The sequence below is a fragment of the Pelobates fuscus genome, chromosome 2, assembly GCF_036172605.1.
Source record: "Pelobates fuscus isolate aPelFus1 chromosome 2, aPelFus1.pri, whole genome shotgun sequence".
NCBI classification, from domain to species: domain Eukaryota; kingdom Metazoa; phylum Chordata; class Amphibia; order Anura; family Pelobatidae; genus Pelobates; species Pelobates fuscus.
Window position 1 is genome coordinate 201,629,105 of NC_086318.1, and position 19,887 is coordinate 201,648,991.

Sequence of the window (19,887 nt, forward strand, 5' to 3'; positions counted from 1 at the left end):
CTACTTTTGGGAGTGCTAGAGTGGATTCTTACCTGGGGTCCAGTGGGGCTGCTGCTGGCTGGGCTGGTAGGCTCGCGGGCAGTCGGGGGGGGCAGGTATGCTCATACTGGAGACAGCAAGGGAGGTCTGATCTTCCTGCTCCGCTCCCACGCACGCCTCTTAATGATGCCGGAGCCGGAGCTACGTCATATTCCGGTGCGCGCAAGGGAGCTGAACAGGAGAGATAATAATCAATACAATTATCAATGACACAGCGAGTCTGCTTTAAAGTTCCCTCCTTGTTAGCCTTCAAAGTGGAACTATAAAGTAATGAGGTTCAAGTTGTCGTCCGATTACGCTCTCTGAATTGTGTTTGTGTACAATACATAACCAGGCTTAAGAAAAATCAAGAGAGGGTATCGCTTAAGTCTGACTCTCTTTAAGATTATTTGCAATCCCCCACCCCCTTTGTAACATCTAAATGCCTCTCAACTCTCCAAGAGACCTGCAGCATGTACAAAGTTATGTTGACAGAGGCAAGTAAAGGCCCTGCTCAAACAAGCTCAAAATCGAAGAATAAATACAATCACATATAATAATAATAATAGGTTGTGGACGTAATCTCTAAGGATGTCATACAAATGCTGTGAAATCATTGCATGAGAACAGTGATTTCAATGTCCTATTATACCTTTGTAGAACTTTCTAATAGTGCTCCATACACATTACGGGCAAAACTTGAGGATGAGTGACCTCTTTATTCTTTCCTTGTTTGCTCAGTAATTGTATTGGATTGCATAGTACCCAGGGATTTATGAAAGTATAATGTTTAATAGCTGGTTTCTTTGCATCTGGTCCAGTGTTTTAGTTTATGTATATTATGTATGCTTGCTTGTTTTTAACCCCTTAAGGACAGAGGCAATCGTACAATTTCTGACCAAAACAAAACCAAAACAGAACCTAGAATTTGAGCTATATGTCTATATGTTCATTAATAATTTACCTCTTTCATATTAAGTGCACCCACACTTATATCATATTGTTCAGAAGAAATAGGGCTTTCATTTCCCATCAAATATTTATATATGGAACACCATTTAATATGAATAAAATCTAAAACAAAAGTGTGAGAAATTAAGTGTGTTTTCTGCATGGCAGTAAGTTATGTATGGCATATTAAGTGTGGATGTCATAATAGTGTTAGCTTTTACTGCAATAAAATACAAATTTTTGTATGCTCCAATGTCCCACGAGTACAACTATGCCCCCATGAATAAGTTTTATGGTGTTTTGGAAAGTTATAGGACCAAATAAAGAGTGTGCCCACTTCAGTTTTCACACATTGAAATTTGCAAGATTTGTTTGCTGGGCCTTTTAGGCTGTATGGCAGCCCAGGTATGAAAATTACCCCCATCATGGCATACCATTTGACAACCAAAGACAACCAATGGTATTCAAAGAATGCTTCCCATATTGTGTATACCTTTATGAATACACTGCTTATTGCATCTGTTGTAAATAACTTTTATACTAATGAATTTTGAATGCCAAAAAAAACAAAAAACTAAATGGGGTATGTTTTTTTTTTTTAGTAGTCACCAATCCTGGCCAAAGTTTTCATATTTGTTATTCTGTCTGTAACAGCATTGACAAAAATTCTCCATACCTCCAAAGTGTCCCTGTGTAGGACAGTTCCTTATTTTTTTGCCTTAATCCCTCTTTTCTATTCTTATCTCCCTCTTTTGTAGTAGATCTGTATTATTGGTGTGTCTGAGTGTATACCAGAGCACCACAGCAATAAAAGTCACAATAATGTGTCTTTAAACTACAATAAATGAGTTCATATATCCGTGTGGGTAAATAAAAGACACTGTTCTTGTTCTAAATTACATATTATTTGCATAATTTGTTTTTACCAAGTCGCCTACAATTTCTCAGAACAGCCCCGTACCTGTCACAGCCTCACTAACACCCCTAAAATGAAAGTGTTGCTCTTTGTCCATTTGAAATGTTAGGAGGAATCAATGTCAACACTATCAGGTCCAACTTTATTATCACTGTACATTGTACATACAAAGAAAATTAAACAAATAAAGTAGTGATTAAAAAAATATATACTGTGTAAATATGTACTCTCAGTGTAACCTACAGCAGTCTTTATCTAATACCATAGTACCTGTAGTTCCTAAGAAATACAACCACATCTTCAGTAATAAAAAAAAGCTTTAACACCCTAGTAATGCACATTAATGGGGTGGGGTGTTGGTCCACCCATCAATGGTGGAGTGTGCCACTAAAGATTGTGGGCAGACTGACTGCCTGCCTCCTCTGGCAGACGTAGCACGGAGCTCCTGCCGGTAGATTTCAAAATGCAGGATAGGTCCGTGGGACCTATTTTTGCTGAAACAGTCCACCAAAATACGAGACCGCCCTGGCAAGCTTGGAACTGTTTGTGCTTATGGTCTGTAGGTAGCAGTGCATGTGTTTGCAAGGCTTTAAATGATGGGGTCATTCTGGCCCTTGTCTTTTCCCCTGCTGACGATTGCTGTGTTTGAGGGGGCAGGGTCGTTCAGAGGTCTGGCTCCTTTAGATTTAACGTAGTCATCCCAAAATCCTTCATCCTCAGCGAAGCTCCAACAGCAGCGGATTTTACCAAGCAGAGTCAGGACTAGACCGGAACAAAAATTTGGCCTCGGCATTTAAAGGACCACTATAGGCACCTAAACCACTTCAATAAGGTGGTCTTGGTGCCAGGTCCCCCTAGTTTTAACCCTGCAGCTTCAGAGAAACTGAACGCGCATTCGGTTCCACTCGGGAGCTAACGTCGATGGAGGAGAGGTCACCAGTGCCGAAGGAGCTCGACGCTGGATTAAGGTAAGCAAATAAATGGTTAATGAACCATTTATTCGCCACGGAATGGGCCCTAGTCACAGTTTAGGTGACTAGGGCTCTATATCGTTAGGTGTACATATTTGTATTCCTAATGCTATAGTGTTCCTTTAAAGACAGAACAGCACAGAAGGAGGGAGTGTGGCCAGAAGGGGCATGATTTGTCATCACGAATGACAAGCATAGACCCCTAAATTGGCCATGTCCGTTTGATGCCTCTCAGCGCGTCCCATGTGCAGACCCTTGCTGAAGAGCTCTTGTTTGGGACAAAAGTCCCTGTGTGTATTTAACCAGCGCAGTACATTTAATGAAATGCTTGCTTTGTGTTTGCTTGTGATTTGATTTGAATGGTGTTGTATGTGTTTGGATGCTGCTTTTGAGATTACGTGTGTGCATTAGGCTACCTGTGGTGTTGTGTGTACATGGGCAAACTGCTTTTGGGGAAGCACATGTAGGGGAATTCTGCTTGTGGATGGGAAGCTGCTTTGCATGTGGAGGAAATGCAGCTTGTGGGGTTGCGTGTTGGAGGATGCTGCTAGTTTCTTTAAACTTCAGTAAATGTGTTTAGAAATCAGTCCGTTTTGAACAAAACATTGTTCCTGTTCTAAGTTGTATTTTATTTTCCTATACTGTTATTTAGTGAACAGGCCTGCCCTGGTAACACCCCTACTCACACCCTTAAAATGACAGTGTCCCTCTTTGTCCATTTGAAATGTTGAGAAGTATAACACAATACAAAGTGGTACCACTGGGAAGTAGTAATTTGTGAATGTTATGTTAGCTATTTATAAAGGCTAATGTAGTGTGTGAGCCTTCAACCATATTAAAAGGCCATTCTACATAATCCAGCTCTATAAACCAGTTGTTTTACATGTCAATGCATGGCCTTAGATAATCCCCCAAGGCAAAAACCAGAATTTAGCGCCTACAAAGCTCTGTTCAGTAAATCAATGTTTTTAATTTATGTGTGTCCTTGTAGTGAGGTGTTTGCGTTCAATCTTTTATATCTGTGAAGAAAACTCTTTCAAACCTCCTGCCATTGTTGATGCTATTGTTGTATACTTTAGTAAATCCATAAGTTTTTTATGCACATCTTTACACTTTAGTTAGAGAAACCTAATGGAATTTCTGCAGAATCAGTCCTTCTACGCACAGACAATGCTGTTATGTAGTAATATAAATTAATTATCAGTGCAGACGATTCTTACAACTATATGTAACTCTAACTGAATAACCACGAGTAAATTGAGAGATTGATCGATAGATTCAATATAAGATAAGTTAAAATGTAAAACAATACACTGCAAATGTGTGTATTTGCCATGCAAAAATATCATGGTAGATTAAAAATAGATCAATAAAATCTAATAAATAATAAGCTGTAACAGATTTTACAATATAACATGTTCTTACCTGATTTTGTTATAAAAATCCTTACCCCAACAATGTTGGCACAAAATGGAAATAGATTGCTTAGGTAGGTGTGATGGATGGATACATATTTAATATCAACCTAGAATGTACAGTTGAATGGAAGATATCTAAAAGTATAGTACTTTTAAAGAAAAATTATTTAAATTTACACTCGATGAGAGAGTGACGAGGTATATAAAACGTACAGTATAGCTAACATGAAATGTATATATATTGTTTAATATTCTTTAAAATACGCTAGGAAAGGATATAAATCATCATATATATATATATCTATATATATATATATATATATATATATATATTTAATGACCTTTTTAACACTCACTATATTTATAGTTAATTCGCTAACTTTAAAATATAATAGTGGAGGAACTGTTCAGTGTACATGGTAACTTGTTAAGTTAACCAGGCCCTTTTAGAAGTGGTGGATGGGCCAAAATTTGAGTTTTACCAAGTCAATAAATATATTTGTATTTATAACATTTCTATTGGCTGTCTGTTTTATTGTAGTTAGAATGGGGCTGCTATGCCTACACCACACATAGGTCTGATGTACACTCTGCCCCCCCTCCCCACGATAGAGACAGTGGGTAGCCAGAAAATAAATATATAAAAATATATATTCCACCCTCCAACTTGCTTTGGTAGCATATCTGAGCTGAAATGACAGTCTTGCTGTTTTGTTTGGAAGTGCCCCTACTGTATTTGGGTCCTGCATTCACTTCTGATCAGGTCAGTCATACAGATTGGTTTAATACTAGCTATATGCATATATACGAAAACCATAAACAGTACACAAGCATAGTGTCTGGGCTCTAAAGTAAACTACGAGTTGATCGTCCCGCCTATGAATTGGTTTACGGTTTTATTTTTCTTTCTATACATTGGTGTGAACTTCCTCTTTTTTATTATCATTAATTCAATAAAACATGTTGGGTATCGGTGGTGCCTTATATTCTATATGTTTGCTGGGATACAAATGCCTTCAAAAAGTCTTAAATTACAGTTATGCTATAAATTTAGAACAAATAAATACTTTTTTTATATAATTTAATTTATTATAAGGAATTTTCTGGAAGCCCCAACATTTTAATTTGCTGAAGGAGAGAAAACCTTGTTATAGCTAGGAGCTATGTATTCTATATGAAAATACTATAAATACATAGGGGAATACTTTGAGCAGCGAAACTAAGCATATAAATTGAAATCACAATTGACATAGACATGTTTTTAAATTACAAGAAAATTACAAGAATTGTGACCATATTTGCAATGGGAATAAGAGAGTAGCAATTATTGAAACAAGAAATACTGGGTTACAGTGAATGAAAAAAAGTCCATGCAGGTAACATATATATATATATATATATATATATATATATATATATATATATTTATTTTTTTTAGTTAATTCACTTACTTTAGTTTTACTATTTTTGTTTAATTATATTAATTACACCAAATCCAGTCACTCACTTCCCAACGCTGAAACTGACATCATGCAAGGACACTCTGTCTTACCCCTACACACGTTACTAACAGACAAACCCTAACCAGACATAACTACTTTTCATAAGGTCTGATGTGATCTCAACGACACGATAATGACTGCACAAGGTGAACACTAACTCTCTAGGGTAACTGGATGTAGACGTTGACTCCTTTTTATCTCATTATTTTTTCCTCCGTTTTCTATTAATCTTTTTTTTTTACGTTTCGTTAACTAAGAAAAGAAAAATGTAACCGTATTTCATTTGCAATGTCAACAGTACAATTGCTCATTATTCAAAATTTTCAAAGATGTTTTTATACATGATGTATCACTTATATCTGCCATTCACAGTAAAAAACGATATTTAAAAAAAAAAAAAAGGTTTCATAGAGCTGAAGTGGTTTCGATGGTTAAAGCGACCCTGTAATGGTAAGGTCGCTTTAACAGTAGGTTTGCTCACTACAGTGGTTGACCTGTTTAGATTGGTACCGACAAAAATTTTAAAACATGTCATAGTAACACGTGACATATGGCTTCCTGATATAGAAGGACTTTGGAACTGGACATAACGAGTGTACTATACCATTTATGTTGGAAAAGCAAGGCTTGATTGAAATAGAAACCCAGTGGTGTTTCATATTGATTACGCATGACTCTCCAAACTCTGCACTTGATGTCCATTGCCTGTGCACATGATTATTTATATATTATAGTCCAGTTGACAAAAGACTGACTACTCCTTGGAGTCGTGGAACTGGGATCCACCTGCAAAAGCTTTCTTAGCACAATTGAGACATAAGTCCTTTTTGTGCAACTACATTTGTGAGTGTATTTGTTTTTTTATCATTTTGTTTATTCTGTTATTAAATACTTCACTATATATTGTTTTTATCTCTTTACATGATTATACATGTCTACAATATGGTAAATATACTCACACGTTTGTGATTGTGGCGCCCCCGGTGGTATATGTTGTCTAACTATACTATATATCTGTTTGCATTGTAACTGGGATTGGGAGTGATCCCTATTTTGGGGCGGCTAGCCTGCACTATATTTTGCACTTTATTCCCACTTACTTCCCTTTCTCTATATATTACCCAATGGATCTGACAGTGAGAATTCCATTTTAATTGCATTCGAATGTATAGTCAGCATATGTGTATGATAGAAACACATTTTTTGTTCACTTAAATGCAACACGCAAGTATTCCCCGTGGTAGAATATCACCCATTTTACAAGGAATACGAGTTTCTGGCATAACAGAACATTTACCTGTGTAAGTACGCAGCTTAATTCCCTTATTTATGTGATGTGCACCCATGCATATTTTATGTCTGGACTATTTTTCACAGCTATCCTCTCTGATAACATCTTTAGCTGTATCCGTCTTAGAGTAATTTCTTGGATGTTTTATTATTACTGCATGATATCCTTTAGTGAAGAAATGAAAATGGAAAGTATGCAGCGAAGATTACAGAATTAAGCTATGTGTAATGGTTTCCAGGCTGTGCTCCATTTTCTACAACTTAAGTAATCTTTTTATTTTTAACTTCAAGATCCCCTGTCTTTCCTTGTCACACAGGAACAAATTATTTTCCTCTATTTCCTCTAAATTGTAAATCTCCATCCTGGATATGTCTATTACTTCTATATATTTCTTTATATTTAGACACAGATTATGATTGACAGAACAAAAACGTTTATTAGTCACAATGGTGATTTGGTTTATTTGGTTAAATCAATTTGTAGTTCTGTCCTCTATATCGTTTGCAATCTGCATCAATGTTTATCGCAAATTCACCAGAATTCAATAAACATGTATAGGCCTTTGCATTTTACTACATCTCTGAGATGCAGGAGAGATTTCATTTGGCTTTTAAGTAATCGTACATGCATTGTAAGATCAAAAAAAGACTGAAGCGCACCAGTCATAATTCAGTGCAATTCACATAATTTATTTTTACACCCGGTGAAAAGACTCCAATAAAGCTGTAGTTTCTGTTTTCCGCAAATACCACGACACATTAAATACACTAAATAGTACACAATATTAACAACACTGATCATTAAAAAAAATGCAAGCAATGTTTGCATGCTTGAAAAACATTTTTTAGCTACTAAAACTAAATCAGTCCATGAGTCAGATTTTCGACTATATTACATACATTTTCAATGCAACAAAATACTTTGAGTATTACTATTGGTTGAGCTTGATTACAGACATAAATAGCAGTGCATGGATGTCCGTGTCTAGAAGTCTCCATTTGTGTGAGATCTGCATTAGATGTTGCAAGCTACAAAATAGTTGCAATATTGTATCATGTTTTTCTTCTGTGTATTTTTCTGTTGTCAATATTATTATTATACTTTATAAGGCACCTACACATTCTGCAGATGTATCAAACATATTTACAATTGGTACAAGTAGAAAGACAAAGGTCCAATATCTCTGCGACAATAAAAAAAAAAAAAGAAAAAGAAAAGTCAAACAAGTGCAGGAGGAATTGAGTGCCCTACAATCTAGTCCTACTCTCAATGGAAGTCTGCTCCAACAGTCTAGAATCTAGACTGTTGGAGCAGACTTCCATTGAGAGTAGGATAGGGAAGCCTTCCACCAAGTGAGGAGAGGGACTGAATTAAAGGGACACTATAGTCACCAGAACAACTACAGCTTATGAATTTGTTCTGGTGAGTAGAATTATTACCTTCAGGCTTTTTGCTGTAAATACTGTCTTTTCAGAAAAAATGCAGAGTTTACATTACAGCTTAGTGATAACTGGCCACTCCTCAGATAGCTGTTAGAGATCCTTCCTGGGTCATGGCTGCCTAAAATGCATCCAAACATTCAGTGTCTCCACCCTCTGCATGCAGACACTGAACTTTCCTCATAGAGATGCATTGATTCAATTCATCTCTATGAGGAGATGCTGATTGGCCACGGCTGTTTTAATTATGCTGGCTCTACCCCTGATCTGCCACATTGTCAGTCTCAGCCAATCCTATGGGGAAGCATTGTGATTGGATATGGCTACCACTTCTGATGATGTTAGCAGGCAGTGGGCAAGTCAGAAGGAAACATGGACAAAGTAAGCAGCTCCAGACTTGAATACAAGTAAGATTTTACTATATTTAGGGAGGCATGAGGGGACCAGGGTGGCTAGATAGTGATTTTAACCCTGTAGGGTCATAAATACATGTTTGTGTTCCTGACCCTATAGTGCTCCTTTAACGGTCACAGTTACTGCATGGGAGCAGCATATCAATCTGTCTGGCCGCCTGTCTGTTTGGCTGTGAGCCTGCCTGTCTGTTCGTCCATCTTCTTGTCTGTCGATCCATCTTCCTGTCTGTTCATCTTCCTGTCTGTCTATCTATCTTTATGAAGGTTAAGTCCTTTGTTTTTTTTGTTGTTTTTTTTGCTGCTGTAGATGACAGTGTGAAAGCTGATCCACAGTTGGTCCACAATTGATTTGGTAGCATTACAAATTGCTGACTAGCGAGGGAGCAATTCATTTCTAACTGTCTGATTCACACCAAAGAGAATAAGTTGTACTTGCAAACTTTGTCCAGTGACAAACAGGCCAGGTTAGCAGTAGGTTTATGATGAAAAGATATTTTCAATCAAACATTGCCTGATACACAGTTTTTGTGTGAAGCTCGGTTCTGCAGTATGGCACCTTCACTTGTAATTGTCTCTGTAAGGAATCTGGAATAAGCCATTAGTTTGCTCTGCTGTCGCAGTGAGAAGACATTGCTATACAGACCTTATTTCCCATGAAACAAAGCTTAGCTCACTGCCTTTCTAACTCAGTACTTTATACACTGGGTTTTAATTAGATATTTTTCACTTTTTGTATTCATGCTTTTCAGTTTTCTGTTCATCAATGTACAGACCTTATATAATTTCATTTTGTAAAGCAAAAGAAAAAAGTGTAGCATTTATATAACCAAGCATGTTTTTTTTTATATTCATATTAAGGAGCTTCTAACGTAGTGCTTAACCCTTAACTATTAGGTTTCTTTTTTGGGGGGTGGGGGGTTTACATAGAGTATAATTTACTTCAAGTAAAGGATGCACAACTACCACATATAAAACAGCAATTTTGTGTATAGATTATTTTTCATATATACCTAAAAAAAAAATTAAGTAAGTTAACACAATAATACTTTTTTTATTATTTGTTCAGGTATTTTGAGATACAATTTTTTTAGACACGGTTCCTCTTTCTTTCAGTGTTTCCAATGATCAAAAATATAGAACAAACATATTATGGCACATAGGTGTGACAAAAATACGTAAAAATGAAAATATCCTTCATATGAGTATTTGTACAATCCAAATGGTGTTTTGAGAAATACAGCTTTAAAATGCATTAATTATGTAAAATGTTGGCTGTCTGTGAAATATTATGCCTCGTTTTCACTGAGCGGATCGGTTCGGGTTGGTACAGTTTGGAAGGTTTAGAATGGACCAGGCCATTCTGGTGAGCGTTTCCACTGCAAGTCAGACCTTCAGGGCCATGCAGGGTTTAGAAAAAATGCTCTTCCTGTCCACCAATCAATGGATTGTATAGTAGTTCCGCCCTAACCGAACCGTTCCATTTTCTATGACCCTACATCTAAAGCAGGACCCTGAATGGATTGGTACGGTTCGCTTGTATGAACCACTTTCATAATGGAAACACCCAAAATAGTGAACCGTACCGAACTGAACCGATCCGCTCAGTGGAAACGAGGCATTAGAGATTTAAAAAAAAAGAGGTCAACTTTTTTTTCAACTATGTTTTATATAGCTGTTTCAATATTTTGTCATTTGTTTCTCTTTTTAATTATTTTAGATGAGATCATATGTAGGTATCTTGACATATCACTCTTAATACAAATCTGAGAGAAACACCTTTCCTTGCCACCATGTACAATGGTAAATGAAGCAGTTACTGGAAATATTGTGAGGAGTTCAGAAAACATCTATTGAATCCAGGCACGCATAATATTGACTGAAATGCTCCTCCACACATTTGTTCCCTGAGTGGTTAGGTTAATGGAACATGAAATGCTGTACTGTTAAGTTTTATTGATTGCTGCATTGTTTGTAAATTGTAATGTTTATTTCTGATGGTTTCTACTTTATATTAATTTAGAAATAACCCCAGAAGAAAAAGCACAGAAAATTGCAAGGGCCGTGAGGAAGCAGTCACTTGAAGTGAAAGAAAAGTGGGAAAGTCTGAATACTCAGGCTGGCAGTTGGCAGAAGCAAGTAGACAAGTCTTTGGAGAAACTGAAAGATCTTCAGAATGCTATGGATGAACTTGATGCAGACTTGACACAGGCTGAGAAAGTGCGCACTAGTTGGAAACCTGTAGGGGACTTATTGATTGACTCTTTGAAAGATCACATTGAGAAGACAAGTGTAAGTGTTCACCATGTTCATGTTTCACTTAGGACATCTATAGCTCTGGGATGTCTAACAATTAACATCTGTAAATGGGTCCTTTTTAATGTGTATCAGACATTTAAATGTAATACCATATGGGACTCAAAACTAACCTAACAAGTATTTAAATGTGTTAATAATGTGACATGCATTGGATTTAGCAAGACGGTTTCCTTATTGTCAGTAACTGAAATGCATCCAACTTGCTGGGTTTTTCCTAGCTAGCCAGTCTGATCTGTATATAGCGAATGTGACCTGGGGCTTTTCCGGTTTTAATTGGTGTTGATTAGGTCACACCAGGGCTGGTGCGTCCTATAGGCTAAGTAGGCAGCCGCCTAGGACGCCTACTTAGGGCGGGTGCCAGCAGTGGCTTTACTGCTTGTCTGGCCGTCCTCCTATCAAGTGGGATTGATTATACATAGCAGGCCGCAGCGGCCCACCAGCCACGTTACTAGGCGCTAGGGAGCACTTACTGGTAGACTAGCGGTCGGTAAAAAGCACTGCGGCAGCGCAAGGGCACGTCATTCACTTGCTCCCGCCCCTTGCCCTGTACGTGGGGATAAGGGGGCAGGAGAATAACCGGAAATGGGGCTTTGGAAAAAAGTGTCGGCCGCCGGGCACAGTAAAGAAGACAAGAATGAAGAGCAAAGTGCAATGAAGGTAAGAGAGAATGCACAGTGTGTTTCATAGAACGTGTGTCAGTATGTTTCAGTCAGCATGTTTGTGTATGTCAGTCTGCTTGGGTCTGTGTGTGTATGTATGGGACTGTGTGTGTATTTATGGGACTGTCTGTGTATTTATGGGACTGTGTGTGTATGTATGGGACTGTGTGTGTATATATGGGTCTATGTGTGTGTGCATGGGTCTGTGTGTGTGTGTATGTATGGGACTGTGTGTGTCTATGTGTGTGTGTGTGTGTGTCTATGTATGGGTGTGTGTGTATATATGGATCTGTGTGTGTGTGTGTGTGTTTGTATGTATGTATAGGTGTGTATGGACCTCTGTGTGTCTGCATGGGTCAGTGTGTGTATATGGGTCAGTATCTGTGTATGGGTCAGTGTGTGTGTGTGTTGTGACGGACCATTTGGCACCCCCGACTGGGCACCTCTGTCAACGGATGCCCACCGACGACTATAAGCACCACACCGGACACCTTCAGCACTGCAGACTCCGCAACTGCCATAGCTTAACTGGAATCTCGCCGTCTTCCTCCCACCCTGGACCAACCGCTGACATCCAGGACCGTGTGGGAAAGATCTCTCCTCCAGGCAGTGCCGGACTGGGGATACAAAGCAGCCCTGGGAAAAAAATCTATGCCAGCCCCATAAGTCATTGCGCCATATATTGTCGCATGTAATAAGTAAGGCTATGTCTTGCCACCCCAGATGATTGAGTTATATATATATATATATATTTATAATATATATTGCTTTTTCTAATATAAAATATTGGTCCTTTCAGAGTAAAAAGTTTAATTGCACAGTAAGCATACTCACATGCAGACACAGACAATCTCACTGACACACACAAGCTCATTGATATACAGCCTCATAGACAAACAATCTCACTGATATACATAAGCTCATTGACATAAAAACACAAGCTCACTTACTAGCAGGCACACACACACACACACATGCAAGGAAGCTCACTCACTAGCAGGCGCACACACACACACACACACACAGCTTAATGTAGTGGTTCTGGTGTCTATAGTCTTTCCCTGCAGGCTTTTCAATGTAAACACTGACTTTTCAGAGAAAAGGCAGTGTTTACATTGCTTCCTAGTGACACCTCTAGGGACAAACACTCAGACGGTCACTAGAGGTGCTTCCTGTGTCAGTGCGGATTGACTGAGATCATCAAGCTTGCTGATCTCAGCCATAGAGGCAGGGCCAGTCGAGGGGAGACCAGCACAACGTGGGGGAAAAAAAGGTGAGTAAAAACACAATTTAAAAAAAAAACACAGACACACACACACATACACTATGACAGACACAGACACACACATATACCATGACAGGCACACACCATGACAGACACACACATACCATGACACATGCACACATCTTGACACACAGACATACACCATGACACAGACAGACCATGACAGACACACACACACCATGACACAGACACACACACCATGACACAGACAAACACACAATGACACAGACAGACACACCATGACACAGACAGACACACACGCAGGGAGAGCTCTGATGGCGGCCGCAGGGGGAGCTGTGCTGTCACTGCTCTGCTCCCCAGCACGCAGCTTAATGAGACCGGGGCCGAAATATGACGTCATATTCCAGGTCCCGGGCTCATTAAGTAGTGCGCGAGTGCGGGGAAGCAGAGACAGAACAGCCAGCTCCCCCTGCGGCCGCCAGAACACCCATCTATCTATTCTGCCCCAGGTGCCGACGGCCCACCGTGAAATTTCCTGGTATCCCGGTGGGCCAGTCCGGCACTGCCTCCAGGAGAGTGTAACAGGAACAGCTCTTACAAGAGCTCAGAGAATCCAAGGGAGTATAGTGATTGTAGCAATCCTTTGTAGTGATATAGCAGTTTCCCTCAATAAGAGACAAGACTCTAGACTGAGGGTGAAGTAAGTCTGAAGGTTTTTTGGTACAGGTTGGATTTATATACTGTTCCTCAGGCCAAGGGAACACCCCCTGGACCTGATGGGGCACCGAATTACAAAATGTATAGACCAATAAAAACAATGTAACAATGAACGACACTCCCACATACAGTAAACAATCCCTCCACTCGGCCTGTGATATAATTAAGGTAGTTAATGCATTAAAAAGAAGAAAGAGTTAGCGCTTAATAACAAGATAAGGCAGCAACTTTAAAAGGGAATCCCTCAAGGCCCTTTAAATACAACAATAAAAAATAAAAGCTGTGCCAAATAAGACCAATAAATAATAAAATTGTCCAAATACAAAAGTCTTAGCTGAATAAATCTTCCTTAGATAAAATAGTCTGTACAATGCTGGATCAGGATGCATTAACTTAATTATCCCCAGGCAGAAAAAACACACATTTTTATAAAGTACCATAAGTACCACAAAATCACCATAAATGTTACATCCCCTAATAGCTCTGAGCTCGGTGAACAACATATCCAAAAATCACTCAGATCAGGGGTTCATAAATTTTATGGAAGTTATATTTTTGCCCAGATGAACACAGGATTTCATGCCCAAAACAGTTCCATAGATTCGCGGCCAAGTGCCGCTGGAGGACCAACCGGGAACCGCAAGGTTTTCATGCCGAAAATATTTCCAGGGCATTCGCGGCTAAGTCCCCCTGAAGTCTATTGCGGCTAAGTGGCTACTAGAAAAGACTGGATATACCCCATTTTGAATACCGTGGGTTGTCTACTTGTACAAATGGTATGCCATGATGGGGTTAATTTTCGTTCCTGGGCTGCTATACGGTCTCAAAGGCAACATAGGCCCAGCAAACCAGTCTGGCAAATTTCAATGTGCAAACGTGGAAAAGGGGAAAGTCCTACATTTGACCCCTGTAAGTTTGCAAAAAAACATAAAACCTGTACATTGGGGGCACTGTTGTACTCGGGAGATGTTGCTGAACACATATTGGGGTGTTCTTTGTCAGTAACACATAACAGGAACTGAGAATCCATGCCTAAAGTACAATATGAGAGAAAAATAACACAAAAAATTGACTACCCAAAAGTTTGACAAAGACTGGGGATAAAATTGGTGCATGAAAATAGGACATGGGTGCATGATGACAAGCTTGGAAAACTGGAATACGCACCCTCCATATAAGGTCTTTTAGCCCCCAGAGAACCCAACACACCTATACATGGGGGGTATCTCTGTACTCACGAGATGTTGCTGAAAACTTATCGGGGTGTTTTTTTGGCAGTAACCCTTAAAGATCTCCGTACATGTATACTTAAATTGCTATGTGTGTCAAAAAAATCACCAATTATTATTATTCCTTTTGAAATTTGGCATAGATTGGTGGTATAATGGTTGCATGAAACGAGTCAAAATACCCCAAGTTTAATACCTTAGGTTGTCTTCTTTTAAAAAAATATATACATATGAAGAGTTATTCAGGGATTCCTGACAGATATCAGTGTTACAATGTAATTTGTGTTAATTTGGGGGAAAAAAATGGTTTGCAAATAACAAAGTGCTACTTGTACTTATAGCCCTATACCTTTCCCAAAAAAGCTAAGAACATGTTAACATTGAGCATTTCTAAACTCGGGACAAAATTTAGAAACTTTTTAGCACTTGTGTTTTTTGGCGGTTGTAGATGGGTAACAGATTTTGGGGGTCAAATTTGGAAAGTGTTTTTTATTTAAATTTTGTTCATCATATTTTATAATTTTTTTATAGTAAATTATATGATATGATGACGATAATGGTATGTTTAAAAAAAACATTTAATGGCGAGAAAAACGGTATATAATATGTGTGGGTACAGTAAAGGAGTAAGAGGAAAATTACAGCTAAATACAAACACCGCAGAAATTTAAGGGGTTAAAACAGTATACACTTAAGTGCACTTAAAGGGTTGCTCCAACCATTTTCGGAGGAGGTTGATGTTTTTTTATTTCTATCCTTTAGGCGCTATTAATTAGTCCCCCATATTTTTAGCAAAACCTGTTTTGCTTTATTTGACTTGGGCAAAGCTCCCAGTGCTGCATTCCACGTCCCATCCAACGTCAGCCAGGGCCTCACGTGGTCCAATTCAAAGGCTTGTAATAGTTGAACTGTTTTGCCAACTCAGAGCACATGCATGCTATCTGAGCGAGGGAGGTAGGTCGGAGGGATATTGGGAGGGAGAGTGGGGCAGGATTAAAAAAACAAAACAAAAGAACGAGCACTAGGGAAGCAGTGAAGTGGTCATGATGATTGGGATAACCCTTTAAAGAGAAATGTGTAGATGTTATATGTATAGACATAGTACACTTAAAAAAAAAAAGCACAAAATCACAGTGGAGCAGACATATAGCAAAAGTTCCAGAATTGCCTTGGCCACAGTCTCACAGAATTTCAAATCAGGCTCAGTAATGAAATGGTTAATTTATTTGTAAGCCCACGGCAACACTTACGTAAATATCCAGAGCCGAGTATCTGGCTATAGAAGTACAAGCACATTTTCTTTTTTTATGGAAGGGTAAGAAATAGCTTTTAATTATTAAGCAAGAGATTTTCTAATATCATTTAGCCAAAATGCTTGAGCAGTATGATATATTGTAACATATCACAGGATATATCAAACGGAGATATCTGTACTAAAAGGAATGATTTACCCCATATACAAAGCCTTACATCAACATCCATTCATTACTGTCAACCTTGTGGACATTTTGCTCTGTTACAGCATAGCTGCCTACCAGTATTTATTGCCACACCTGTCTACTATGATGTAATGTGGACGCAGACACTGTCCTGAGCAATTTCAAGTTTAAATTACAATTTGTACGAACAATTAATGAATGTGAAATAACTCAATTGTTTAATCACCTTAGGATAATGTATCACTCTAATATTTTTTATCAGACAATGTTCAATTAGATTGAGTTTGCTCGAAATTGATCATAAATATAAGTCACCAACCAGCTGTAATGCTACTGCTAAACTATAATCAGACACCGTTTGCTAAATATTTGATGTTACTTTGATTGTATTATAGACTGTATAGATGCCAATAATAACCTGTCATTTTACTAAATCACGTGTGTGAGTGTATATATATATATATATATATATATATATATATATATATGTATATATATATATATATATATATATATATATATATATAATATTGATAGGTTTGTCAATTAATAGGTTGTAAGTGTTGAGTTCCAAAATATAGGCTAAAATAGTTAATGGGCCACTGTAAGCATTATAATCGCTATAGTTTACTGGAGTGGTTATGGTACAAGGAATTCATAGACTTCGTACTCATTTTCTGTCACAATTTTTTTAAGCAGTTTTAAAAAAAAAACTGGTGCTTTCCCAATAACATTCCTGGCCCATCATCTGCACCTCACAAAATGCAAAAAATGTACTTCTGCTGTATGTTACAAAGCCATCTGGTTTCCATGGAAATGATAGGCTATGTTTGCTGGTAAAATAAGCCACACCCCAGAAATCATAATTACGGCTGCAGTGGAACCTTGAAACAGATGTTCCTGTTCTTAAACTATTCAGAATTCAAACTAAAATTTTGCGTTAAAAATGTCTCGGTACGCGAATGATCCTTGGTACCGGAACAAATCACGCGGCATTCACCTCTATTATAATCTCGTTGGTAATCTTAAGCAGTGACACCTCGGAACTTGAACAGCCTTCTGGAACAGATTAAGTTTGAGTTCCGAGGTTCCATTGTATCTATATTTTGATGAATCATCTAGCAGTATTGAAACACGAATATTAACTAGGAGATTGTTGTTCCCTCCTTTTATCCTTCACCTGCAAACAACAGGGACAAATTGTTGCATAATTAAGATGTATTTTGTGTCCTCAAGTATTATGTTGAAGCCAAAATGCATTGTATGTTCATTTTACAGTGCCTCTTTCTTGTCAAAAGACATTGCCCATCACTTATTAGCTCAAGTCCATTATGCGGAACACTTATGTCCAGGAATATAAGGGTGAGGATATGCAGTTGGGGAGAAAGGGGACAGTCCAGCCTTGAAGAGGTCTTACTCGAAAGCTTAGAAAGTGAGGGATGTTAAAAGGTCAGCATTGCATCTTTGCATTGCTGAGGAAGTTTGCATTTGTGTAGGACCATTTTGTGGAAGCTCAAGCCTAGCTGATAAATGTCTTCTATGCATTGGGTGTCGAGAGAAGACAACTGATTTCTGAGACTGAAGCATGTTGTATGATGTGGAATATATATTTTTCAATGTATAACTTTTATTGAAGAAATATAAAATAATACATACATGTATACTTCTTGCTAAAAGAATAACTGAAGGTCCATTGTGCAGACTTATACCATAAAACCATGTGATATGAGAGCAACAAGAAAACAGGGTAATGCACTGGATAACTGGAACCTGTCTCTATAATAATATTTTTTTTAGGGAGTAGGCAAGGAACAAGTTGAAAAGTTGAAAGTGGGTGAAGCAAGAAAAGAAGAAAAAGGCAGAAAGAAAAATTTGAGGTGGAGACGTAGCACAGTAAAGAGGAAAGAAGGATGTTTAAATACTTTTCTAGTAGTTTCTAGCAACCAAGGATAAAATCATACTTGAACTCAATGTAGAAGAATAAAAGTTGACAAAGATTTTCATATACAATTGTGCATCAATGTTGGCTAATGAAAGTCCTCACAGGTATTTGGTTCTAGGTTTGGGAATAAGTTGATGCATTTTATAGTCAGATAACAAATGCCTTGACGCTGGTCTCTTCATACAGAGAAATAGATTCTCTGCTAGGATCAAAATGTAGCCTAGATAATAAAAGATAGATAATATTACCCAAGTGGCAGGAAAACCTAATCTTTTACAAGCTGCCTGATATGAATGGACCAGGGAAAGGAGATTTGCTATGTATGTCATCTCCTAAAGCTTTCTTATTTTCCCAGAGAACACATTCGTATTTCTTTTTGTATGTTAATATATTTCCAGGAAAAGGCAGTTTGTATATGTTGAAGTATTTTTTTTTGCAAAACACTCCATCACCAAGGGAATGACAGTCTGTTAAGTATCACGGCTGGTGGACGTGTACTGCATCCCTCCATTTGATGACGTTTGATAGATTATATTCTGGTTAGATATATGAACTGACTATAGTGAATAATAATTTAACGCAACACCATTTCTTGGTTTTTGGATGTTATCAGTCACTTGTTTGGGTGATTGCTGCTGGTTTGATCAATTTTGTGATTTTATGTGATACACTGTATATTCGAATTTTTAGTGCTGTCCACGCTTTTGGGTTACCATGATAGATTATAACTCTAATGCCGGCTAGTAAAGGGGTGAGTATCATGGGGCTAATGATACAATGTTGTGGGGTTTTTTTTTTCACCAGTATAATGTGTTGCATAGGGTATTCTTTTTGGAACCAAGCTGAACAAGAAAATGAGTTTGTACTTTACCTAGCAAAGGTAAAAATAAAAACAAACGGTAGTAATAAAAAAAACAACGTATTGACACTTACATGTCTCTAAAGAGCAATTGTTTTGCGTAAAATAACCTAAGATGTATGCATGCCTTAGGGGGCATCAACATAATTAGATGACATCAGTAGAGGGATATTTTTTTTTTTTAATTCTTTATTTTGGTAGTGCATAGAGAAACATACATAGTCACATTGCCACGACAGCTTGCGACTTAAAATATTAACCCCTTAAGGACGCGGGACGGTTGAGGACCGTCATCGGCATTTTCCCATTGCCGACCGACGACGGTCCTGAACCGTCCTAAATTTAAAATGTACTTACCCGATCGCCGTCGTTCCCCCGGCGGCGATCGGCGTTGCTCCCGTTGTGGGGAGACTGCCTGCAGCCCAGACAGTCTCCCCATGGCGAATTAGGACCCCTGTGGCCATGTGATCGCCCAACAGGGCGACCACATGGTCACAATAGGTGTCCATGTGTCTGCCTGCAGGGGGACTGTCTGTGCTGACAGGCAGTCTCCCTGCTGCT

At 38.3% G+C, this 19,887-nt stretch overlaps 1 protein-coding gene across 2 annotated transcripts in view; it reads left to right on the forward strand.

Moving 5' to 3' along the window:
* UTRN (utrophin) overlaps positions 1-19,887 on the forward strand; it is a 583,870-nt gene that overhangs the window by 429,459 nt on the left and 134,524 nt on the right. For both annotated transcript variants that reach the window (XM_063443106.1, XM_063443107.1), the window contains one exon: positions 10,940-11,208. In XM_063443106.1, coding sequence (XP_063299176.1) covers positions 10,940-11,208 — 269 coding nt within the window. The remainder of the gene's footprint in view (positions 1-10,939; positions 11,209-19,887) is intronic.